Source organism: Diospyros lotus, chromosome 1, assembly GCF_014633365.1.
Source record: "Diospyros lotus cultivar Yz01 chromosome 1, ASM1463336v1, whole genome shotgun sequence".
Taxonomy (NCBI): Eukaryota; Viridiplantae; Streptophyta; class Magnoliopsida; order Ericales; family Ebenaceae; genus Diospyros; species Diospyros lotus.
In genome coordinates this window covers 52,402,880-52,429,475 of record NC_068338.1, presented here as the reverse complement: position 1 = coordinate 52,429,475, position 26,596 = coordinate 52,402,880, and the positions used below count along the sequence as shown (strand labels likewise).

The 26,596-nt window shown below is 39.3% G+C and overlaps 1 protein-coding gene across 2 annotated transcripts; it reads left to right on the top strand.

Annotated features, from left to right (window-relative positions):
• The first annotated feature begins 556 nt into the window (after positions 1-556).
• On the top strand, positions 557-25,302 carry LOC127786920 (membrane protein of ER body 2-like). 2 transcript variants are annotated; one of them, XM_052314698.1, is made up of 10 exons: positions 557-575; positions 1,014-1,094; positions 1,168-1,474; positions 16,145-16,630; positions 16,810-16,953; positions 17,675-17,953; positions 19,252-19,431; positions 22,872-23,111; positions 23,524-23,585; positions 24,297-25,302. In XM_052314698.1, the coding sequence occupies exons 3-10, from the start codon at positions 1,360-1,362 to the stop codon at positions 24,789-24,791; spliced, it is 2,001 nt and encodes a 666-aa protein (XP_052170658.1). In that variant the 5' UTR covers positions 557-575; positions 1,014-1,094; positions 1,168-1,359; the 3' UTR covers positions 24,792-25,302. The 2 variants fall into 2 exon arrangements, with proteins under 2 accessions (XP_052170658.1, XP_052170649.1); XM_052314689.1 differs by lacking the exon at positions 557-575 and adding an exon at positions 22,409-22,585 and having other exon boundaries at positions 24,297-25,283.
• The last annotated feature ends 1,294 nt before the right edge of the window (positions 25,303-26,596 follow it).

Sequence of the window (26,596 nt, the reverse complement as noted above, 5' to 3'; positions counted from 1 at the left end):
CAATCTAGATTATTATTACTATTACTATTACATTATTATTATTATTATTATTTGATAGAGAAGAATAGAACTTGGACAGTATAAAAGTAGTGATAATTATATTCGTTAATTTTATTCTATTATTATTTATAAAAATATTAATTATCATAGGGGTAAAATAGTAACATTAATAAAATATTTACTAATATATTTTCTTCTCTTCACTTGGATCTAAGAAAAAAATATTATCATAGTAGTAATTTTTTTACCCTTTTGCTATAGAACCCTTTATAAGTAAAAGAAGTAGCTTTTCTTCCTCTGTCTATTCTTCATGTCCAAACGAACTTACTCCCTTTTAACTTATATATATGTGTATGATTCTTACAGTTAAAGTAACTCCTCCTTGTTTGGCTTGTGAATTTGTGCAAACAGAGAAAGGAAAAGGACCAGAGGAATCCATGGAGTTTGGGAAGAAAAAGCCTTTACTTTTCTTGGTCGAATTAATAAGACATAATGATGACCAAGAGGCATTTGAGGAGAAGTCTATCTGCTCAAATTCATAAACATCAAATGTCCGGACTTCAGCAAATGTCCAGGTTTCTTTTTTCCTTCTAATTTATTCATATTGATAAGTTAAGCTTCAGCAAAAACATCAAGACATGAAAGTGGTAGGGACAGATTAAAAAATTAATCTGGATGCCAGACAGCAACTTAAAGTTTTTGTTAGACTTAAATGTTCATCTGCTGGTAGCGCACGATCACATGGCCTACTAAAATATTAATCCACTCATCTTGCAATGGTAGAGGTACTAGGCTTCCAGTGGAATTAAAAACGAGGCATTATTAACAAGAGAATAGAAGAAAATTCCTTAGATGAGGGTAAACGACAATTCATTGGTGTCTGCAAAAGCAATAGTTATACTGCCTCTTAAATAATTCGTGCTTGGTTGGAACAGGTATTGAATTCACTCCATCTACTCTCACGTTATCATGTTTGAGTTCTGCAATTTAACAAAAAGCCCATTTTTCAAAAGGTTGACGATGGAAGCTAGCCCATCCCATCCCCACATGGCACCAGCTGCAGTCTGAAAGGGAAATTTTTTTGTTCTAATTGTGTAAGGTTCTGTTCTTCACAAAGATTTGGAAAAACTAAAATCTATTTATTTAATGATGTTGTCATGTTCTCAGGCTTCCAGTGAACATGGTTCAAGTAAACGGCCACGATTTTGGCCAGATTCGGAGGCACTATCCAGCAATAAATTCTCTATCCATTGAAGGAGAGAAAAAATCAGAGAAGTTGAGGTGGAGGAGGGAGGAGATACTCACAAGAAAAAAAGATCTCTACTCACTAGCCATTCTACTCAGAACAGTGCTTCAGAAATGGAAATAGCAGAGCAAAGACAAGAAAAGGACGTACAGGAAATGGAAAAAACTGAGCTGCAACAGCAACAATGGCGGCAATTGTGGGAGAAAATGGGGAAGGACGAGACTGTTGGTAAGAGATCAAATCATATATTTCATTCTCCTCTCTTTATTACAGAGTTAGAGTAGATATATATATATATATATGTGGAGAGTTAGTCTATATAGAAACTACAAGTATTACTACTGTAATTGTGGATCCATGATGACCCTATGATTGAGGGATTACGGTGCATGATTCCAGTCTGTGATATCCCTTCAATAACTCAAGAACAACTCATGCCAACACTCTCCCTCAAGTTGGTACGTATATATTGATGAGTCCCAACTTGTCTAGTGAGTTGTAGAATATTTTACTACATACTGCCTTTGTAAGAATATCTGCTAGTTGGTCTTTAGACTTCACAAAAGGGAACCGAATGATCTTTGCATCGAGATGTTGTTTGATGAAGTGTCGATCTACTTCCACATGCTTCGCCCGATCATGCTGGACGGGATTATGGGAGATGTCAATTGCTGCCTTATTGTCACAAAACAAATTCATCTCGGAGTTGGGAGCAAAGCCAATTTCTGTTAACAGTCTTCTAAGCCACAATAATTCACATAGCCCCTTAGTCATACCACAAAACTTAGCTTCAGTATTAGATAGTGCGACTATTTTTTATTTCTTGCTTCTCCAAGTAACCAAGTTCCCTCCAATTAAGGTGAAGTAGCCCGAGATGGATTTCCTATCCATGGTGCTCCTTGCCCAATCTGTGTCTGTATACCCTTCTACTCTTAAGTGGTTGTTCTTTGAGACCATGAGCCCCTTTCTTGTGGAGGACTTCAAGTATCTTAAAATCTATATGACAACGCTCATATGATCCTCACTTTGGACAGTGCATAAATTGGCTTACCGCACTTACTGCATATGCAATGTCAGGTCGCGTGTGAGAGAGAAAAATCAGCTTGCCTACCCCGTCTTTGGTATCTTCCTTTGTCCATCGATACTTGGTTGGGATATTCTCCAAGTTTGTGATTTGGGATTATTGGAGTATTTGCAGGCTTACAATCTAGTAATCCAACCTCTGTTAGAAGGTCTAGAATATATTTTCTTTGAGATAGAAATATACCTTGCTTTGATCTAGGGACTTCAATTCCCAGAAAGTATTTGAGTCCTCCTAGATTCTTCATTTCAAATTTGAACGCCAACTGCTCTTGAAGTTTCACTATTTCCTCTAAATCGTCTCCTGTGATGATCATATCATCTACATAGACTATTAAAGCATAGACTATTAAAGCAATCACTTTGCCCTGTCTATGTTTCAAGAATAAGGTGTGATCAGAGTTACTTTGTTGGAACCCATACTTTCTCATTGTCGTACTGAGTCTCCCAAACCAAACTCGAGGCGATTGTTTTAGGCCGTATAAAGTTCTTTGTAACTTGCAAACAACATTGCTTTCTGTGTTGGCTACATATCTTGGGGGAATATTCATATAAATTTCTTCTTCAAGATCACCATGCAGGAAAGTGTTCTTCATATCGAACTGATGTAACAACCAATTAAGGTTTGCTGCAAGCGATAGTAGTACTCTCACCGTGTTTAGTTTGGCTACAGGTGAAAAGGTCTCCTGATAGTCAACTCCGTATGTCTGCGTGAATCCCTTTGCTACAAGTCTCACCTTGTAACGCTCAACTGTTCCATTTGCCTTATATTTAATTAAAAACACCCACTTGCACCCTACTACCTTCTGTCTTTCAGGTAGAGTAACGAGGACCCATGTCTTATTTTTCAATAGCCCTTCCATCTCTTTCTTCATAGCCTGGACCCATTTAGGATCTTTCATTGCTTCTTCAAAATTTGTAGGAATTTAACATGAAGAGAGTTCGTCTGTGAAAGCCTTGAGAGGTTCAGGAAGCCTCTTCATAGATACATAGTTGGCAATTGGGTATTTCAACCCCTGGCCTTCAAAGTCAAGAGAGTATTTGTTCGGAGGCTTACCTTGGTTGTGCCTATATGGCAACTCATAGCCCACATGAGTATCATTAGCAACTAGAGGTATACTTGGAGAGTTCGAGAAGCATACCTCAGGAGTATTCACAAGAGTATCGTTAGCAACTAGAGGTGTACTTGGAGAGTTCGAGGAGCTTACCTCAGGAGTATTTTCAGGAGTTGGGTCTGTGAATACTATGGGACGAGGAAGGGGTACTACTTCTGCTTCAGTGGTATGGTACTTCTCTTCATGCTTCTCACTAGTTTCTTCACTAGTCTCCTCAGGTATAGGGCTTGCTGTCTAATCAAATCCCAGCCAATCAAATCTTAGCTAGTTTAACTCTTCATTCCTAGACTCCTCATGAAGAGTAGAAGTAGGGTTGACAAAAGGAAAAAAATACTCTGATTCCAAGAAAGTGACATCCATCGTCACATAGGTACAACGGGTAGTCGGATCATAGCACCGATATCCTTTTTGGTGTGGACCATATCCTAGAAACAAGCATCGAATGGCACAAGGATCAAGTTTGGTGCGTTGATTCTTGTGTAGGTGAACAAAAGCAACGCAACCAAAGACTCGAGGCGTAAGCATTAAGGCCGTAGGTAGAGTAATGGCAGTGGATAAAGTCTGGAGAGGAGTTTGAAGCTTAAGAGCCTTAGATGGCATCCGTTTAATAAGGTGAATCACTGTAGAGACAGCATTGACCCAAAACTGAGTAGGGACACCAGCACCAAAGAGAAGAGCGCGAGCAGTCTCCAAAATATGCTGATTTTTCCTCTCGGCAATGCCATTCTGTTGCGGTGTCTGAGGGCAGGAGGTTTCATGAAGCAAACCATGGTGGGTGAAATATTTGCAGAATTCTCAATTCACATACTCTCCGCCATTATCAGAGCAAAGTATGTGAATCGTAGCAGAGAACTGGGTTTTAACCATCTCATGAAATGAGCGAAAAATAGGAAAAACTTCATCTTTATTTTTCATCAGATATAGCCATGTCATCCGAGTGCAATCATCCACAAAAATCACAAAGCATCAAACACCAGACATAGTAGATTTAGGAGATGGACCCCACACATTAGAATGAATCAGCTGAAATGATATCTGAATCTTATTCAAACTCAAGGAATAAGTAACACGATGACTTTTAGATAAGACACATGTCTCGCATTTAAAATCCAAATCCGACAATCCCAAAAATAAAGTAAGAAAAACATGTTTTAGATAACCAAATGAATGATGTCCTAATCGACAATGCCACAACCAAATGTGTGCCTTATTTCGATCACTGGTGTTGTTTGCATGGTTAGCTCGACCTATGCCAAAATCTTCCATATAGTAGAGCCTTCCCCCCGCCCCCCCCCCCTCACGCCCAATTATCTCATTGGTAAGAATATTCTAAATAAGACAAAATGTAGGATAAATTAGAACAACACAATTTAACTCCTTCGTGACTTGGCTCACTAATAATAATTTATGTGGCAATGATGGCACTAGAAGGGTATTGGTTAGGGAGAGGGCTGGTGATATTCTCACTGTACCAGCCCTTTTTACCAGAGATATGTCTTCATTAGCATTAGCAATGCTAGTATGTCGAGGAGAGGATCGTTCTGAAAAATCACTAGCATCATATGTCATGTGATCAGTTGCCCCTGAATCAAGAATCCAATCGTTATAAGATTCAGTGGAATTGGTCCCCAAAAAAGTGCCATACCTGCATCCAAATCCACCGTTGTAGCATGGATAAGGGACAATTAGGGCACAACATAGGCTATTACAACCTTGCCAGTGCTGTTTACTTATTCCACCATCTTTGTCGCTCCCATCCTATCACTTTTTTTTTGTAACTCATGCCACCAATCCAGGTACCCATGCAGTTTGAAGCATCTGTCCCTGGTATGTTTTGAATTTCCACAATGAGAGCATTTTGTCCCATCTGATAGGCCATTTGACTTAGAAGTTGAATTGAACCTTCCATTTAATGACAGAGAGTTGGTTGGAGTGAAGGGTTCCTGTTTGAGACTTTGTGAGGCCAACACTGCTCCAGTCGTGTCTTCAACATCATGGGCTGTCATCTTTGCCAGACGCACAGCTTCTCTACGAACATGGGAATATGCTTGTTCCACCATGGGAAATGGCTTAAGCTGCAACACATCACTTCTAATATTATCAAGTTTATCATCCAAACCATCAAGAAAGGTATATACCCGGTCCTCTTGCAGCATATTGTTAAAGTGTTGGATGTCCTCCGAACATTTCATGGGATTGGGGCGGCAGAAATCAATCTCCCACCATAGACCTTAGAGGTCATTGTAGTACTTCTCTAGAGAGTTGTTGCCCTGCCTAAGTCTCGCCACTCGTCGCCGGAGTTCATAAACCTAGGCTGCATCACCTTCATCGAAGTAAGTAGTTGCAATTGCATCCCAGACTTGCTTTGCCGTTAAAAAATGGATAAAGTTACCGATAAGGGATGGATTCATTGAATTAATCAACCATCCCTTCACATTTGCATTTTCGGTTCGCCACTTACGGAAGGACGGGTCGGTTGTTGGTGGTTGCTGGAGATCTTCGTTGATATAGCTGAGTTTATCCTTGCCCGAGATGTATATCTCAATGACTTGTGACCAGAGGGCGTAGTTCGTACTGTCCAGTTTGATGCCAATCGGTGTAGTTCTTGAATTGGTGGTTGAAATGGGTGTCAGAGCTTTGCTCAAAGCTTCTGGCATCTTTGCAGTCAGTTCGTATAGAATAGAGGTAGTGGTTAGGGATTCACCTGAGTGAGAGTCATTATCGGTCATAGGAGAAGAATTGTTGTCGGCCATAGGAAAAGAATGGGGCTCTATTTCACTAAGGTTGGTTGAATGAAAGACAAAGGATCGAAGTTTGCTCTGATACCATGTTGGTAAGAGATCAAATCATACATTTCATTATCCTCTCTTTATTATAGAGTTAGAGTAGATATATATATATATATGTGCAGAGCTAGTCTGTACAAAAACTACATGTATTACGGCTGTAATTATGGATCCATGATGACCCTATGATTGAGAGATTAGAGTGCATGATTCCCCACATGTGATAACCCTTCAACTCATGCCAACAGAAATTGTAGTGTCCTTGCAAGAAAGGCGGTCTCGGCAACTCAGTGTTATCGTTTTCAACAGTATCGGTGGCGTTAATGTATTGTTTCCCCTCTTAGAAGAGCCCCACAACCACAATGGATTTCAAAAACATGGGCAAGAGGCGCTTCAAGATGGCGACAAAGACGATAATGGGTTGGAAGAAGATTCGAAAGCAATATCTAGGAAGAACGTTTATTATGACAAAGACCCAAGGTAGATTTATTATTTATATGTTTTCATCAAGGGAAATTCTATTGGCAGCCTGTGAAATTGCTCTTCACAGCTTGCACCATGCAAAATGCTTCCCTAATTTTAAAATTCCCATTTTAGCCTCCACAGCCCATAACAGAAAGCCTATAGCAGAGAGAAGAGAGAGAGAGCGTGGGTCGGCTGCCATGGCCGACCCACACACATACATATATATATATATATACACACAAATGGAAGCCATGGCAGAGAGAGAAAGAAAGAGAGAGAGAGGGTCGACCATGACCGATCCCCCCTACATATATATATATAAACACACACACACACACTTTCTCTCTCTCACACACACACACACACATTGCATGGCCGCGGCCATGTGCAGGGAGGTTTCAGAAACCCCCGCACCCGCATCTCACGGTGTAGAGGTTTGAGGATCTTTCGTACCGCGAGGTGCAGAGATTTGAGAAACTCCCGTATCTCACAATGTGGGGTTGCTGAAACTCCCACACCGCGAGGTGCGGGGGTTTCTGAAACCTCCGCCCCACCCAGGCGACGACGGCAGCATCGCTGCCTTCGTCAGCTGCGATCGCCTTGAGTCGGGGAACGCTGGGTTCCCCGACTGCTGCCATGGCTAGGTTCCATGGCCACGACCATGCGTGTGTGTGTATATATATATGTGTGTGTGTGTGTATATATATAGGTGTGTGTGTGTATATATAAATATAGGTGTGTTTGTGTATATATATATGTGTGTATGTGTGTGAGGGTCAGCCATGGCTGACCCACACTCTCTCTCTCTCTTTTTCTTTCTTTCTCTCTTTGTCATGGTTTTCATGTGTGTGTGAGTTTGTATATATATATATATGTCTATGTGTGGGTCAGCCATGGCAGCTAACCCACTCTCTCTCTTCTCTCTGTTATGGGCTCTTTGTTATGGGTTATGGAGACTAAAATGAGAATTATAAAATTATAAAAGCATTTTACCTGATGCAGACTGTGAAGAACAATTTAACAGGCTGCCAATAAAATTTCCCTTTCATCGAATGCTTCTTTCTCCTTGTGGGCTTGCTTCCCCTGCAACTTTTGACCTGGATTTTCTAGTCTTATCTTTCTTCGATACAGTGGACCTATCTTTCGACTTCTTATTTGAAGGTGGGCCTTCAGAATCAGAAGCTTATTTTACGGATTTTCCTTTTCCTTTCACCAACGGTTTAGGGTACGGTTTATGATTCGAATTACAGTAGTACCCTCAAAACCCCTAGTACCCCACTGCCTCAATTTTCTTTCATTTTCTCACCTCCCAAACACTGAGAACGGGAAAAGGAAGGGGACCGTTGCCTGGTTCTCCTTTCTCATCCCAAAATTTCTCCCTTCTCTGAACAGTATCTGTTAATTTTTATGTATGCTTGATGTATTTAACTCCCAAGAAGGCAAAAAAAAACAAGAAGAAAAAATTGCAGAAACATAAACAAGAAAAAGAAACATATTGAGCGGAAAATCTCAATCTCTAGAGAGCAACTCCGTCTTGACTACTGAGATTTGCCTGGGGCGAGACCATGTTTGCTGGAACATGTTTGAGATAAGTTTCATTTTCTTCTGGAACATGTGTTGCTGGAGCGTTAGTGGTGAAGGGAAAGAGTGATCGCTGTTTTTACTTGGATTGACTTAGATATAAGCATCCATGTAAGGATTTGGGTGAAGGAAAAAAAATTGCGGGAGCAATTGCCGTGTCTCAAGAGAGTAACCCGCGTGCAACTTGTACCCACTCAATGTGCTTTTCTTCCAGTTTAGCAAATTGCAACAATAATTCCAGAACGAGCAAGAATTGAGACGTCCAGGCAGGTTAGAAAACTGATATCTTTAGTAGATTCAGTACAGTTAAATTTAGGGCTTTCCAAAATGTATAGGATCATCTCCTGCAGTTTACTATTACCTTTCTTATGACCTTTCTCCTGAAGATGCTTAATATGTTAGGCATGCGTTTCCACTTTGTGCGCAAACACTTGCAGTTACTTCAGAAAGGATTCTATCTCCCTTTAATCGGCTTAGCTCCCAACCTACGCTGACAGCTGCAATGCTGCATTGCCACTCTAGTCGTCACTCGGTTCACCCATTCTTTCTTGACTAGGTTGTCCCCTCAAGATGAGATCCATGCCATAGGTTTTGCTTTCTGCTGAAACTTACCAAATCTCATTCTTCCTGATTCTTTCATGTAATAAACTGGTTTTTACTTATTTACTGAACATGAACCAATCTTCGTATCATACATCTTCCTGTGAAAGCACTTTGATTAAGTTATTTAGTTCTGTTCTTAAAGTAAAATTATTAGTATGAGATATTTTGATGATCAGTAAGCTGCTCTGATTGTTTCCTTTTTCTTTTCTTCGGTCTTTTCAATTGAGAGTATTGAAAATGTCAATAACCCGTAGCAAACACGTATTTTTTTTTTAGATCAATCTTTTTCATAACTCCACTTTGTTGTAAAAAATCTGAATTTGACTAGCATAATATGCACATTAACAATAAAACAGAAACACAATTGTATAATGAAAGAAGATTTGGTAAAAGAACATAGAACTAGATTGAAGTGAGGTATACCAAAGCAAATCTTTTTAAGATAGATTTTGCCCCCTCAATGGTGCTAAAAGATCAATAGATGTCTGTTTCTCAAGATGCAACACTTCTTTCAAGAATTAATATAGCACAATACTAACCTTGATGAGCAAAACCAAACTTGATTGTACTCTTCTTGACCGGAGGAAAGAAATTAGAATCTCTTGCACTTGAAGTAATTATGAAAGTATGTTGGAGAAGGAATGTATGAAATCAATAAACTTGAATTGATTTTGGATGAAAAAATGAAATATAGGGGGTCCTATTTATAGTTTTCAAGTGTCCAATCGTGAAAGGTCATGTTGTTTGACCCATTTCTAAGTGTCCAATTGTGAAAGGTCGTGTTGTTTGATCCAATTTAATCTGGATCTTTAGATTGCATCCTGTCACAACCTCGCTGGACGGTAGTTGTGTTTACCACAATTCCGAGAGAATTGCGAAGGAGATAGCAAGGAATTAGAGAGAGAGATAGAGAAGAGAGAGAGAGAGCTAGAAGAGAATATTCTTGATTGTTTTTGCATGCCTTTACACTGCACGGAAGGGTCCTATATAAGGACATTTGGGGAATCATTCCCTGATTGATGGGCCCTCTTCCTTAACCGTGTAATAGCTTGATTCTAACCAACCTACTGCTCCCACTAGCGCCTAAGGCTATAGCTGGAGGGAACTTACATTTAGAAGCAAAAAATTAAAATTTCTCTTGGTAAACTGTTTGCGTGACACTACTCCCCTCTTGAATGCTTCCTTGTCCTCAAGGAAGATTGATTAGGCTCACCGCACAAGGAAATTTCTGAAGCAGTTTAGGGAGATATTCCCATGTGTTTCCTTCCTTAGTACTCCCTTGCCATTTGACCAAGACTTAGATTAAGGGCACCCCTCCTTGCTGGATCACTCGTCTCCCGAGTATGGCTTCTGGTTCTACAGCTTGTTCACTTTCCTTAAGCAAAGGTGGCAGCGTGGCACTTGCTGGCTGCCCCCCAATTGACTTCTTCAGTAGCAAAACATGAAATACAGGGTGGATGTGGGTGTTGGACGGTAATTGCAATCGATATGCCACCTTTCCCACCTTGTTAGTTATAGAGAAAGGCTCGAAGTACCTGGGGTTGAGCTTAGTAGCTTTCCCTTGTGTCAGTGATCTCAGGTGTGGCTGTTTCAATCTTAGATACACTTCCTCCCTGACCTCAAACTCCCTTTTCGTCCTCTTCTTGTCCGCATACTGCTTCATGCGGTGCTGGGTGGAGGCTAGCTCTTGTTTCATTTGCCGAGTCACTTCTCTCTTTTTCTATAAGTACTCTTCTACTGTGGCTGCGTCCGATCCTTCTCCTATTGCTGGTAGCACGGGTGGTTTGTATCCGAATAGAGCTTCGAAAGGGGTTATTCTAATAGCTGAATGTCAGGTGGTATTATACCACCACTGTGCCAAGGACAACCACTTATGCCATTCCTTGGGTCGTAATAGGCATATGCACCTTAGATAGGTCTCGAGGCATTGATTCACCCTCTTGGTTTGGCCGTCCGTGTGGAGGTGGTATGCCGTGGACAACCTTAGGTTCGTTCCCAGAGATTTCATCAACTCCTGCCAAAATAGGCTGGTGAAAATGCTATCCCTATCGGAGACTATATTCTAAGGAACCTCGTGCAGCTGGATTACACGATCCAGGAAAACTCTCGCCACCTCCTGAGCCGTATAAGGATGGGATAACCTGATGAAGTGGGCAAATTTAGTGAACCTATCCACCACCACTAGAACACTGTCCTTCCCCTTTGATCTGGGTAAGCCGTCCACGAAATCCATTGACACACTTGACCAGGCTTGATCCGGAATGGGGAGGGGTTGCAGCAGTCCGGGGTAGGGTAGCCGCTCCATTTTGCACCTTTTGCAAACATCACAACCCTTCACAAACTCCTTTACCTCCGCCTTCATTCTTGGCCAGTAGAATATCCCCTTAACCCTTACATATGTATTATGTTCGCCAAAATGGCCTCCTAAAGGTGACTCATGCAAGGCCTGCATGATCTTTCTTTTTAGCTCAGCCCGGTCCCCGATCAATATTCGTCCCTGATACCTCAGCATTCCTTCTTTTAGAGTATACCCCTCCACCTCTTCTTGCCTCACAGTCAGTTTCTCCAGTAAGGCCGTGATTCTTTGGTCGTTCCCATAGCTGTTGATCACTTCCTCGTACCGCTGTGGAGTCACTACTGTGACTGCTGCAATGCTTCCCTCTTCATGGCACCGGGAGAGGGCATCCGCAGCTATGTTTTCTTTACCTTTTATGTACTGTATCGTGTAATCTAATCCCATGAGCTTAGCCATTCCCTTGCGCTGCAGCTGCGTTTGAAGTCTTTGCTGCAAAAGGTATTTCAGGCTTTCGTGATCTGTTTTGATGATGAATCGCCCCCCTTCCAAGTAATGCCTCCATCGATCTACGGCCATTATGACTGCCAAAAATTCCTCCTCATAGATGCTTAACCCCGAATGTCTAGGGCCTAACACTTGGCTTAGGAAGGCAATTAGCCTTCCTTGCTGTGCCAGCACTGCCCCAATGCTAGTGCCACATGCATCGGTTTCCAGGGTAAAAGGCTTCTCAAAATCTGGCAGCTTCAGCTCAGGCACCCTGCTCATGGCCTCCTTCACCTCGTTGAATGCCTTTTCTGCCTTAAGGCCCCAATGAAACTCTCCATTTTTTAGCAACTCAGTCAGTGGTCGGCTGATGACCCCATAGTTCTTAACAAACCGTCGATAATAGCTTGTTAACCCAAGAAATCCCCTTAGGGCCCTCACAGTTGTGGCCTCGGCCAGGACACCATAGCTTCGATCTTCCTAGGATCAGTGCTCACCTTTCCCTTAGAGATTATGTGCCCCAAATACTCCACCTGCCCTTGACCAAACTCACATTTGGATTTCTTGATGAATAATTGGTGGGATCGGAGTATGTCTAGGGTGGTTTGCAAGTGTAATAAGTGTTGTTCGAAGGTGGAGCTATAGATAAGGATGTCATCAAAGAAAACTAAGATGAATTTCCGCAAGTGGGGCTCAAAGATGCAGTTCATGAGTGATTGAAAGGTGGCTGGGGCATTGGTAAGCCCAAATGGCATTACCAGAAATTCAAAGTGGCCATGGTGGGTTTTGAATGCAGTTTTAGGAGTATCCTCGGGTTTCATCCTAATTTGATGATAACCCGAGCGTAAATCAAGCTTGGAAAAGAACTTGGCATTGTGGAGTTCGTCTAAAAGATCTTCCACCAAGGGTATGGGGAATTTATCCTTGATTGTGATGGAATTCAAGTGGCGGTAGTCTACACAAAACCACCATGTTCCATCCTTCTTTTTCACTAACAAAACAGGCGAAGCAAAGGAGCTTTGGCTTGGTTTGATAATGGATTGTTGGAGCATATCCCTAACCATCCTCTCAATCTCATTCTTTTGGATAGGTGGGTATCGGTAGGGTCGAATATTAACTGGTTTTGCATTTGGCTTGAGGGTAATAGAATGGTTAAACAATCGGTTAGGAGGTAGGGATCTTGGTTCTGCAAAGAGGTCCTCATATTTCACCAATAATTCATCAAGTAAAGCCAAATGTGTTACCTGATCAGGGGGCTCCTCTCAGTTGCTGACTGTTAGGTAATACTGCCCCATTTCTCCTTGTTCCTCGGGTGCGTCTTCTATGGTCACTATTGAAAAGAGTTGTGGCCATTGAACCCACTTCCCCTTCATGACTCTCCTCAGAACTTTCCCAGACAACAGCTTGCACACCCCAGCTTCTTTTCTACTCCTGATGGTCATTCTTTTGCCCTCCTTCTCGAAGGATACTTCCATGCGGTTAAAATCAAAACTAATAGGGCTTACTCCTTTCATCCAATCCACCCCCAAGACCATATCGCACCCTCCCAACTACAGTAACCTTAAATCGGTTACAAATTTCTCTCCTTGCATTTCCCACAAAAACCCATTGCAGGCCGAAGTACTTAACACCTTTTGGCCATTAGCTGACAATTTAGCCTCCTTGTCGTGTGCTCATCAATAAAACTGTGAGTACTCCCACTATCGATTAGAATCATCAGAGTACTCCCCTTGGCCTATCCTCCTACCTTAATAATTTTGTTATTGGCCACCCCCTTCAGGGCATGAATGGATATTTCTCCATTGTCTTCCATGCCCCCATCATCCCCATCTATCTCTTCCTCCACCTCCTGGTCACTTCCTTCATTCCCTTCTAACAGCAGAATCTGCCTCTTGCAAGGCTACCCCGGGTGGTACTTGTCTCCACACCGGAAGCATAGCCCTGCCAATTTTCTTTGCTCCCTCAATGGATCTCCTGAGGGTGCTGTGCTTTGACCCACAACTCCTCTTACCCCGCTGGTACCCTTGCCTGCTTCTCGATTAAAATACCTCCCTACCCCATTTTGGGTCCCTGCCACCATTCCCCTTGTCTGCTGCCTTTGCCTCTTTAACAAGGCCTCTACTGCTAGCTCCTGTAACTGAGCATCTTCCGATGCTTGAGCTACAGTTTGGGGTCTAAGCACCTTAACCATTGGCCTCAATTCGTCATTGAGGCCACTCAAGTAACTTGATACAAAATAGGCTTCGGTGAAGTAGGGGTTGTATTAGATCATGTAAGATCTCAGCTCCTCGAAGCGTTTTTGGTACATCTCTACACTTCCTGACTATTTAAGCTTGTTGAACTCTTCCACAATGTCAGCCATACTTTTTTCTCCAAACCTTCCACATAGAGCCTTTGTGAACTCCCCCCATCTCAAGTTTCTCCTTAGCTGTATGACTCCTTGATACCAAGCATTGACCTCCTCATTGAAGTAGACTGCTGCCAGCGGCACCTTCTGCGGCTCTAGAATGTTATGCCATTCGAACAGCCTTTCGCATTTCCTTATCCACCATCGTGGGTTAATCCCTTCGAACATCGGAATGTCCATCTTAGGGAGAGGGAACCCTTGTGGATGATGGTTCATCAAGTCTACTGGCCCTCTTCCTAGTATTCCTTCTTCTCTGCCACCCTGGTTAAGCTCCTCCTCATGTATTTCCAGCTCTCGACCAGCTCTATCCCTTTGGGGAATAGGGTCTATCCCTTCTCTCGGAGGGAAGTCAGGTGCTAGCCTTATCGGTTGTTGTCGGCCTAACATGGCCATGTATTGCTGCATTTGTGCAGCTAGTTCCTCCCGTACCCGTGTAATGGACTCGTCCAACCTCCTTTCCATTCCATCCATGGCACTCTCCACCCAGCGATCCAGAGCAAGGATCGCCTCCTAATTCCGAGTCGTACCCAGCTCCAATTGCTCCATCTTACTTTGACATTCGACCACGACCACCCCAGTTTGCTGCAATTGTGTTTCAAAGTTCTTCATACGCGTCCCCTTAGCCATTGATAATCCTTCTCACCCACTGACCAAAACAGTGCTCTGATACCAATGTGTCACAACCCTGTTGGACGATAGTTGTGTTTACCACAATTCCGAGAGAATTGCGAAGGAGATAGCAAGGAATTAGAGAGAGAGATAGACGAGAGAGACAGAGGAAGAGAGAGAGAGAGCTGAAAGAGAATATTCTTGATTGTTTTTGCATGCCTTTACACTACACGAAAGGGTCCTATATAAGGACGTTTGGGGAATCATTCCCTGACAGATGGGCCCTTTTCCTTAACCGTGTAACAGCTTGATTCTAACCAACCTACTGCTCCTACTAGCGCCTAAGGCTACAGCTGGAGGGAACTTACATTTAGAAGCAAAAAATTAAAATTTCTCTTGGTAAACTGCCTGCATGACACATCCTTTCATATTTGGGTGCGACTTGACGGTCTAGATTGTACCCTTTGGCGAAGGTACATATCTATTCCCTTGCACCTTTCACATCCAAACAGATATGTCCACTCACACCGTCCCGTATGAACAACACGTCCAGTTTTGAAAACTTTTTCAATTCACATATTTAAGATCCATTAATTCCAACACACTTTACACTCGATATTGCTAAACCTTGCAGCTTAGCATATGAGATTAATTTAGTGCATTATTCAATTCATCCTTAAGCGTGGGCAATTTTGGTGAACCTGCAAATTTTTTCCTTGCCCTTTTTTTGTCTGTGAATGAAGGGATATGGAAATGCCGAAACTGCTGTTGGATGTACCAAAGTGGAAGTCCTTGGACTGATCATACTCTGCATCCTAAGTTTTGGCGCTTACATATGCTGTTGAATACCAAATTCATAAACCAACAGGGACAATGTTTCTTTTGCAAATTTGAAGGTGGATATGATGATTTCTAGAAATGAAGCATCAGTTTCAAATAGTCAGATTGCAATACCTGTCAATAAATATCTTTTTCTGTTTAAATTTTGGATAAGATTGATCCTAATGTTGTCTGGCATGGTAGAGAGAAGGAGAGAGCTCCTTTTTTTTCTTCTTTTTTTTTTTTGAGTAGTAGGTTACTTCAAGCAGTTATAGCCTAATAGTCAATGCGCATGGCCCATGCCAAAAGTCATGGGTACAGTATTAGATTTTTTTTTTTTTTTTTTCCATTTTGTTAGTTTTTCTTTGATAGAGCACACCGGGAAAAGATGATCCATTTAGCTGACTCCAAATAGTTGGACAAAGCATTATTTGTTTTGAATTTAGTTGAATTTTCATTTTATTTTTTGTAACTAATTGGTAGTTGACACAGATCTGTTCTTGACTCTGCATTTGCATGTTAAGCAAGAAAACTTTGTAGGTGATTTAAATACTTTTCAATTGGTTTTTGCATGCTTACATTTTCTCCTTTACCACTCATCCAAATCAAAAGTAAGAGTTCGGGAATTAATGTTTGTATGCCACATCTATGCAGGTACTGAATCTGTTTATGGATTTTCAGTGACAGAAAACAATGGCCTATTTTCTGCTTCTGAGAGAAGTTCCAGAGATGATGGATTAGTTATTGCAACGGAGAATTTTGATGATCAAAAGAGTCAGAGCCATGTAATTAACGATCAAACAAAGGAAATCTCAAATGATGGAAGCTTTTCTCATTTAGGCTTTCTGCCTTCTGAAAAATCAAGTGAAAAACATAAAACACATAAATCTTGTAGTGATGTAACAGTAATATTTGATGATGAGCACACCGTGGAAATTGATCGTGAATTGACTGAATTTGATGTTGAGAGAATATTGAAGAAGCAGAACACACATGATTTATACTGTCCTAATTGTAATTCTTGCATTACCAGAAGGGTTATTCTTCGCAAAAGAAAACGCAGCATTTGGATTGACAGAGCACAACCACTAGGTGCATCTCAGTTAGATACCAGTCTTGCCCCTGCACAAAATTATCAAGGTCATAATACAGTTTACTTCATGTTGACACAAAGGAAGACCAAAAGCTGCTATTGGTGCCAATAACCCTTGAATTTTAAAATCAGTGTTGTGATGTTTTGCACGTATTTTTCTGGTTGGGTCATAACAGTGAGGTTGTTGCTTCGGACATAAAACTGACATTTTAACTGAATTTCACAGGTAGTGGGTTTAAACTGTTCAAGAAACTTGGGGATAAAAGTGAGAAGGAAAACATACAAAGTCCTTGGCCAATATCTGAGGTGAAGAAAAATTGGTTTTCCTCTCTTTTCTCATCACATGCAGAAACAACGCTTGTTGCTCAAGGTACTATCCATCTGCAATCTTTTTGATTGTTTAGTTGATTTTGTTGACAAATAATCATTTTACTCTTCAGATACACCTGTTGTGTTCCAGATGACATTATATATTTTTGTCATACTAATTCTTCCTGAAGGAGAGATCTAAAATCACTTGGAAGCAAAAATTAGATGGTGTAACTAAAAGCAAAAAAAGAAAAAATGACCTATAGGTAAGATATTTAGTTTTGCTTGTGGAGGAATAAACCCCCTAATGAAGTGAAAGATAATGTGAATTTTTATAAACAATATCTTTTTACAAACTCCACTGATCTGACCAAATTTATGCACTCCTAATGCAGATGCTATAGCAACTAGCAAATTAATTGATTAATCCTTATTTTAAATTCCATGTCCTAATATGCTACATGCACAAATTTTTTTATTTCCCATGCAGTTATTTCATACAATAACAGAAACAACTCATCTTCAAACAGCACTGGCATGTATAGATTTTATCAATGTTTTCTGATTGTTGATGATACTGATAAGAAGGCTATACTTCATCTTTATTCTCGAGGCATAAAATCCTTCATGTTTATCTTTCTATATAGTACCTTTTCACAAGGATGATTGGGGGTATTTAATGACAATGGTTGAACAATAATTATGTATTTTCCCATCACTGAATATGATGGATGTGAAGTTTTATGCTGACTGCTAGATGCTTTTCATGACATCTTGAACAGAGGGGGTTGTTCTGGATCCTGCTGATTTGGGTCCTGTTTATGAGTTGGATATGTCAAACTGTCCTGATGAAATTCAACGGGATAATGGAAGTGATAATTCAGCAACACAACTTGTTGGGAAAGCTATGGAGCATATTCTGAAACCTACTGAAAATGCTACTTTTGAACATATCCAAGATGGACTGAAGATTCTAGTTCATTCAAGCACAGATTCGTTAACTGTCGAGATATCCCATATGGATGAGAAAGAAAACGTGACAATAAAAAGTAAACCTGCAGGTATAGTTCCTTACTTCAGATGATGACAATGATCACTAATTATACTACAAAGTTTATTGTGGCATGCTAACTTTCCCTCAGTCATTAGATACAATTGGCCTGCACTATTTTCCTGACTTTAAAATATTCACAGGCAGAATATTTTCCTTTTTGTGACCGCCTAGATTATTTGGGGGGGGGGGGGGGGGGGGGGGGGGGGAATAAATCCTTAAACTTCTAAAAGTGGGGTGCTTATGGTTTTAAGTTGTTACTTTTTCCTTGCTATATAGCCAGTAATTCTGATGGAAATAAACTTACTTTGTCCTCCTTGATTTTAAAGCAGTCCTCATTTAAGTTTTATTGTTACCAAACGGAATGTGTGCAGATGGTACAGACTCCATCCTTTTGTTGTCAAAACCGGCTTCAGTACTTGGAGAGTCAGTTATCAGTGAGAAAGTGGATATTCTAGCAGATCTTTCTGAGAATGGGCAAAATGTTGATTAATCCTTATTTTAAATTCCATATCCTAATATGCTACGTGCACAAAATTATCTATTTCCCATTCTGTTATTTCATAAAATAACAGAAATAGCTCATCTTCAAACAACACTGGTATGTATAGATTTTATCAATGTCTACTGGATGTTGATGAAACTGATAAGAAGGTTATACTTCATCTTTGTTCCTGAGGCATAAATCCTTCACCTTTATGTTTCTATATAGTACCTTTTCACAAAGATGATTGGGTGTATTTAATGACAATGGTTGAGCAACAATTATGTATTTTTCCATCACTGAATATGATGGATGTGAAGCTTTATGCTGACTGCTAGATGCTTTTCATGACATCTTGAACAGAGGGGGCTATTCTGGATCCTGCTGATTTGGGTAGTGTTTATGTGTTGGATATGTCAAACTCTTCTGTTGAAATTCAACAGGATAATGGCAGTGATGATCCAGCAACACAACTTGCTGGGAAAGTGAACAATTAAGATATTCAAGTAGAAAGAATCTAAGTGAGACGGGAGGTGAACAGAAATGAATTCGATCACACTTGTATTTGATCTGCTACTAGATATATATACATGAGCAGACCTTAGTTTGCTCTTAGAATATAGGAATTCAAAAAACAAATTTAAAAGTACAGCACAACAACAGATATGATAGGATTTAAACTTGAAAGGTAGTTTTCTCCTATCTTTTTGAACAGCTTTATCTGTAACTTCTTATCCTTTCCTTATCTCCCAGCTATCTTTAATTTCAAACTCTTCTCCTTATCATCTTATCTCAAATTCCAATCTGCTCTTTTCATTATTCAGCCGGAATCCTTCTTCAACAGAAAGCTTTGGAGCATATTCTGAAACCTGGCAAAAATGCTACTTTTGAACATAACCAAGATGGACTGAAGATTCTGGTTCATTCAAGCACGGATTCTTTAACTGTTGAGAAATCCCATATGGATGAGAAACTCAATGTGGCGATAAAAAGTAAACCTCCAGGTATAGTTCCTTACTTCAGATGATGACAATGATTGCTAATTATACTACAAAGTTTATTGTGCCATGCTAACTTGCCCTCAGTCATTAGATACAATCGGCCTGCACTATTTACACTTCAGTTTAACTTTTAAATTTTGTAGTGGTAATTATATTCCTGACATTAAAATACCATTTGCTTGTTTATGTTCTTTCTCTATGAGATACTGGGAATTTCTTATACTGCATTCTCAGTCATAGCATGTGTAGACTATTTGATTTTACCTTGTCTGTGAATGATCTGAGTCCCCAAATGAGGATTGACACCACTTAAACTATTCAAGTACTTTAGTGTTTACTTCATGTTGACACAAAGGAAGACCAAAAGCTGCTATTGGTGCCAATAACCCTTGAATTTTAAAATCAGTAATGTGATGTTTTGCACGTATTTTTCTGGCCGGGTTATAACATTGAGGTTGTTGCTTCGGACAGAAAATTGACATTTTAGTTGAATTTCACAAGTAATGCGTTTAAACTGTTCAAGAAACTTTGGGATAAAAGTGAGAAGGAAAACCTACAAAGTCCTTGGCCAATATCTGAGGTGAAGAAAAAATGGTTTTCCTTTCTTTTCTCATCACCTGCAGAAACGGTGCTTGTTGCTCAAGGCACTACCCATCTGCAATCTTTTTGATTGTTTAGTTGATTTTGTTGACAAATAATCATTTTACTCTTCAGATACACCCTGCTGTCTTCCAGATGACATTATATGTTTTGGTCATACTAATTCTTCCTCAAGGAGAGATCTAAAATCAGTTGGAAGCAAAAAAATTTGGAACATATCGGTTTGACATCAAATAGTCAAGAATTAGTGTGAAAATAATATTACTTTAGGTAGGTGCATTAGTGGGGAAAGAAATACCCTTAATAAAAAATAAACGGGACTTAGCTATTGTGGCAATTGGCAAACTAAGATGTCAATATGTGTGCTAGATATTCTAGTAATGAGAACTATCCATTCTGCCGATGTTTCTAGTTCTTCTTGTTTGATTTGCTGATGCAGGAAGTGGTCACATGGCAGATGTGGAAAACAGTAGTGTTGAAGCATCAAAAAAGAAATTAAATCATCTCATCAATCATTTGATGGTCAGGGTGAACCTCAGACAGGTGGGGATGACAAAACAGAAGAGAGACTAGATCATGTAACAGAAAGAGGCACAAGTACAGGGACAATACCCAGTTGGTACTTGTGAATGATAAAAATTAGATGGTGTAACTAAAAACAAAAAAGAAACAATGACATCCTATAGGTAAGATATTTAGTTTTGCTTGTGGAGGAATAAACCCCTTAATGAAGTGAAAGATAATGTGAATTTTCATAAATGATATCTTATTACAAACTCCACTGATCTGACCAAATTTATGCACTCCTAATGCAGATGCTATAGCAACTAGCAAATTAATTGATTAATCCTTCTTTTAAATTCCATGTCCTAATATGCTACGTGCACAAAATTTTCTATTTCCCATGCTGTTATTTCATACAATAACAGAAATAGCTTATCTTCAAACAATACTGGCATGCATAGATTTTATCAATGTTTTCTGAATGCTGATGAAACTAATAAGAAGGTTATACTTCATCTTTGTTCCTGAGGCATAAAATCCTTCACATTTATCTTTCTATATAGTACCTTTTCACAAAGATGATTGGGAGTATTTAATGACAATAGTTGAACAATAATTATGTATTTTCCCATCACTGAATATGATGGATGTGAATCTTTATGCTGACTGCTAGATGCTTTTCATGACATCTTGAACAAAGGGGGCTGTTCTGGATCCTGCTGATTTGGGTAGTGTTTATGAGTTGTATATGTCAAACTCTCCTGATGAAATTCAACGGGATAATGGAAGTGATAATCCAGCAACACAACTTGCTGGAAAAGTGAACAATTATGATATTCAAGTGGAAAGAATCTAAGTGAGACGGGAGGTGAACAGAAATGAATTCGATCACACTTGTATTTGATCTCCTGCTAGATATATACACATGAGCAGAACTTAGTTTGCTCCTAGAATATAGGAATTCAAAAAACAAATTTAAAAGTACAATACAACAACAGATATGATAGGTCTTTAATTTCAAACTCTTCTCCTTATCATCATATCTCAAATTCCAATATGCTCTTATCATTATTCAGCTGAAATCCTTCTTTAACACTCCTCCTCAAGCTGGTAATAGATGTCTCTCATTCCTAGGTTATCTCTAATTAATTCAAACCCTTGTTTAGTCATGGCCTTGGTAAGAATGTCAGTTTCTTGTAAACCAGTAAGAATATATGTAAGGTTGACTTCTCATCTTCAATTTCTTGTTTAACGAAATGTCGATCAATTCTTACATGTTTCATTCATGATACTTTTGGCTGATTTGCTGTCACTATATAGCCATGTAGGGATAGTTATAGGTATCTGCAGATCTTCCATTATTTTCCCAAGCCAAATTATCTCACATATACCTTGAGCTATAGCTAGGTATTCAGTAAACTTGTAATGATTTCATAGGTAACCGTAAAATGAGATTGTGAGGCTTAAACCCTATTTCCCTATATCCATTGAGGATGTGACAAACTAACTAGTGAGACCAGAAAAACAGACCGATTAATAATATGATAGTCTAATTTTTCCTATTTGGAGAAAGTGAACTAATAAAATATTACTGCTGAAGAAGTCCCTTTTCTTTTCTTATTTTTTGTGAAAGCCCTTGGTAGTCTGCAAAATTCCATCTGAGAAATGTATCTACTTAATTGAAGGGCATTCTGTATCCTTCCAGAAATTAAATGATTTTGTGATGGTGAACTAGTTTTTCTTATCTGTCTTCTTGCGTTGGCATAGTTAACCACATAATGGCTTCAAGCTCCTTATTTTAACAATTTATGCTCATATCCATTTATCTCATGCTATATGCATCACATGCCACATTGTTGCCTTAAAACATTTGCAGGTACTGATGCAATCATTGATGTCCAAGAAAGACCTGTTGAGCCAGCAGCTGCTCAGGGAGTACAAGATATTATTCCTTCTGCAAAAACAAAACCTTTTCCACATAGAGAGAGTATTGAAGCTAGACGATTTCATGGAATGGATATAATAAAAAGCATCGTATATGGTGGTTTAAAAGGTTAACAAGCATGGTTTGTGATGGTGGTGAACTAGTTTTTCTTATCTGTCTTCTTGCGTTGGCATAGTTAACCACATAATGGCTTCAAGCTCCTTATTATAATGATTTATGCTCATATCCATTTATCTCATGCATAGTATTATCGTGCTTGCGTTGGCATAGTTAACCACATAATGGCTTCAAGCTCCTTATTATAATGATTTATGCTCATATCCATTTATCTCATGCATGGTATTCTCGTGCTATACGCATCACATGCCACATTGTTGCCTTAAAACATTTGCAGGTTCTGTTGCAATCATTGACATCAAAGAAAGGCCTGTTGAGCAAAAAGAAAGAAAGCGTGATGTTGAAAAGGGAGTAGTAGGAACGATTATTCCTCCTGCCCCTCAAAAAACAAAGCCTTTTCCACATGGAGGATTTAATGGAATGGATATAATAAGAAGCATCGTATATGGTGGTTTGGTCGAATCAATTACAAGCCTAGGCGTGGTGTTATCTGCAGCTGGTGCTGATGCCACCACGTGTAAGTGTGCTACATTTTTCTTTCAGCTTTACTTAATCTAATAAGGTGTTGAGAGTTTGGCCCTTGTCTATCAAAAGAGTGGATTCCTTTAGGCTCAAACCTAATTATTATGCTTACTTCCAAGCTTTTACCACTACAGAAAATATGTCCAGTTATCAATTTCCGTTGACTTTTTGACACAAGGGAAGAGATTGAAGTTCAAAAATTCAACCCTTGGATTATTTTCTATGAGACTAGGTCAAAGAGGTGTATTGGGTTATGAACTATTTGTTCTGCACCTGTACATTAAATTCAGGCTTTCATAATATAACCACATAATACATGCACAAATAGCTGAAGGAAACTATTTTCATCCTTGGGTCTTTGAAACTTATTTTCACCATGGGAATTATCTTGTCTATTGGTATTGCAGTGAACATATTGGCTCTGGGATTAGCTAATCTGATTGGAGGACTTTTCATGATTGGTCAAAATGTGAGTCTTTCCTTTCAACTCCTCTTAGTTATCCATGACTCAATAAAAGGTTCGAAGAAAATTAAAGAGATGTTATTGATCATGAAAATTAATGTTGCAATCAATGTAGCATTCATTCCAAAGGTTACCAAGCAAACAATGTCTTTCTCAAATAAAGAAAGTTAAAATTTCATAAAGAATGCTTTGGTCAAGATGATACATAATCTAAATAATGGTTTTCTAACAGTTGGGTGTAGATTGATTTTGATTTGACTCTAAATCACGTCTTTTGTCTTTGAGGTCATGTACTTCTTGTGTGAACTCCAAATGCCTCCACAATAATTATTAGAAATCTACAAATAGAACAGTTACTAGAAATAATCTAAATAGATAAAAACACCAGTAGACCATAAATCAGTGTTACCAATGTTTTGGAAACCAGAACAAGATTGCCGAACCGGTTTGGGTGGCCGAACACAAACTGGCCGGTTTAATTGGTGAACTGGCCTATTCAACCAGTGGCAGTGAATCAGGTTAAATTGATCTTATATTATATACTTGCAGGTTAAATTTAATGAATAAAAGTATACATGTTTAAAAGGTTAACAAACATGGTTGAAACCCTTCTTGTCCTTACAACGCTAGAGTAACTTCTACCATGACAAATTCTATAGAATGTGTTCTTTCTGCCTTTTCTCATCTAAATTGACATGACCTATGACCTGTATACAGTTGTGGGAGCTGAAAAATGACCATTCTAGGAGCATCTCCACTGAAACAGCAGAGGATGCATCTGATCAAACTAGCAAGCAACTAGATCGTTATCAAGAATTACTGGGGCAGAGAGGCAAATTTTTGCTTCACGCAACATTTGCCATCTTATCGCATCTCATATTTGGCTCGCTGCCTCCTGTCATCTATGGATTCTCGTTTCGTGAGAGCGACAACAGGGATTTCAAACTCTTCGCTGTTGCGGCTTCCTCTCTTCTTTGCATCATACTACTTGCTGCCGGGAAGGCTTACACTCAGAGGCCACCCAGGTCTTTCATAAAAACAGTAATATACTACGTGGTAGCGGGGTTTATGGCCAGGCCAGGTGTATCCTATTCAGTTGGTGATCAAATCAAAAAACTCCTGGAGAAACTTGGTTGGTTGAGTTCTGATTCTGCCCTCACCTTGACAATACCATTGCAGCAGCAAGCATGGGGAGCCTATCAAGATCACTGACTTCTTTCCCCTTCTTCATCTCTCTCTCTCAGTGGGGTCAATTTCCATATGTTTGTGTTGCAAGCTACTACTTAGGATAGACAGCTGCTTGAACCATATGAGTTAAATAACATGTCACGGCATTTTATAATCGAGTAGGATTAATAATAATATCTTTTCTCTACGCATTGAGGAAAGCCGTCAATTTTTTTTTCCATGGGAATGCAGAAGAACATAGTTCTCTTTGAGAATGTGAAACTCAGGGGCAGTGCCTTTGGTAGAAAAACCTAAAGAAGCTTGGCACGCCCTCTCAACAGTGCTATGTCTGCGCCTCTGTTCTCTCAGGCCTTCTGTGTATTTGGCTTGTTTGCTGCTATTCTCCCATTATTATATGTTCTTTCGATGTTTTTTACTTTATGCCTCGCATGTTTGAGGCCGCAGTTGTGTTTCCTATCCTAGTGAAGTGTACTTTTTCTTGTTTAATGTTTTTTATTTACAAAAAAAAAAAAAAAATGCTAAGTCCGTGAGGAGTTTGAGCTTAAGAGATACCTCTTATGCATGGGAACAACTTGGAGATGCTGTTTCTGCCTTTCTAAGACATTTCCCATTACAAAAAATGTTGAAAACGGCCAAAAAAATTTCTTAATCCGTTTATGTAATTTTAAAAACGTTTCGAGGGGCATTTTGTAATAAAGTAAACTATCGAAAACGCATTTTTGACATCAGACGCAGGACGTCGATTAGAAACGAAATTTCTTCTGTCTCTAACTAGCAAATATATTAGATTACCTCACTTCTATCTCAGTCTGATATTTTACTTTTGGTTATAAAATGGTTTTGATAATGACTATATGAAAATCAATCTCTAAATCTTTATGAGTATATTTATGGATAAGTTTGTTTTTAATCAATTTATATGAATGTGAAAAACAATCTTTAAATCTCCTTGAAGCAAAGTTATGTAAATTTATATAGGAGATATGTTGAGTATGGTTGAGTGTGGTTTGTTTCAAAATATAGTTTTGATAATCTCAACTTGCTTTCAAAAGAATCTAAATGAGGATTTATTAAGTTTTCAATATTTTCAAAAAGATAGTCGACTATGTGTTTCATTCTGTTGACTATGCTTTAGAATAGTCAACTATGCTGTTAAAGATAATCGACTATGTATAAGGATAGTCGACTATGCTGATTTGATCTGTTGACTATTTAAGGCTTCTGTCGACTATTTTTGTATCTGTCGACTATCAAATAAGGATAGTCGACTATGGCTTTTCATCTGTCGACTATTTTTGTTCATAAAATTCAAAATTTTCTTCACATTTTTGCAATAGTCGACTATGCATATGTATCTGTCGACTATGGAATTTTTGTGTTATAAGATAGTCGACTATGCGTTTTTGTCTGTCGACTGTGTTCTGTTTTATTTGTAAAAATAGTCAACTATGCATTTTCTTCTGTCGACTATATCTTTCACAGAAAGCTTCCAACGGCTAGTTTTTCAACTCCAACGGTCACAAACGGCTACATTTCTCTTCAATCTTTTGGGAAGCCTATAAATACAAGTCATGGATGATCAAGAGAAGACTAATGGATGGGAACGAGTTGATCTAAAGAGTTCAAATTATTTTTACTCGAGCTTATAATATTTGCGCCTTCACTGTTGTATTTTCTCTCTTCAAGGCTTTGATCCTCACTTGTATTTATTTACTTCAAGCCTTGTATAATTTTTGAGAGACATTGTAACTAAGAGATTTATCTCTTAGATCCTCTCTTTGTTATACTTGTTGTATTTCCTAGGTTGTGTAGCTAGAGGGCCTACTTGG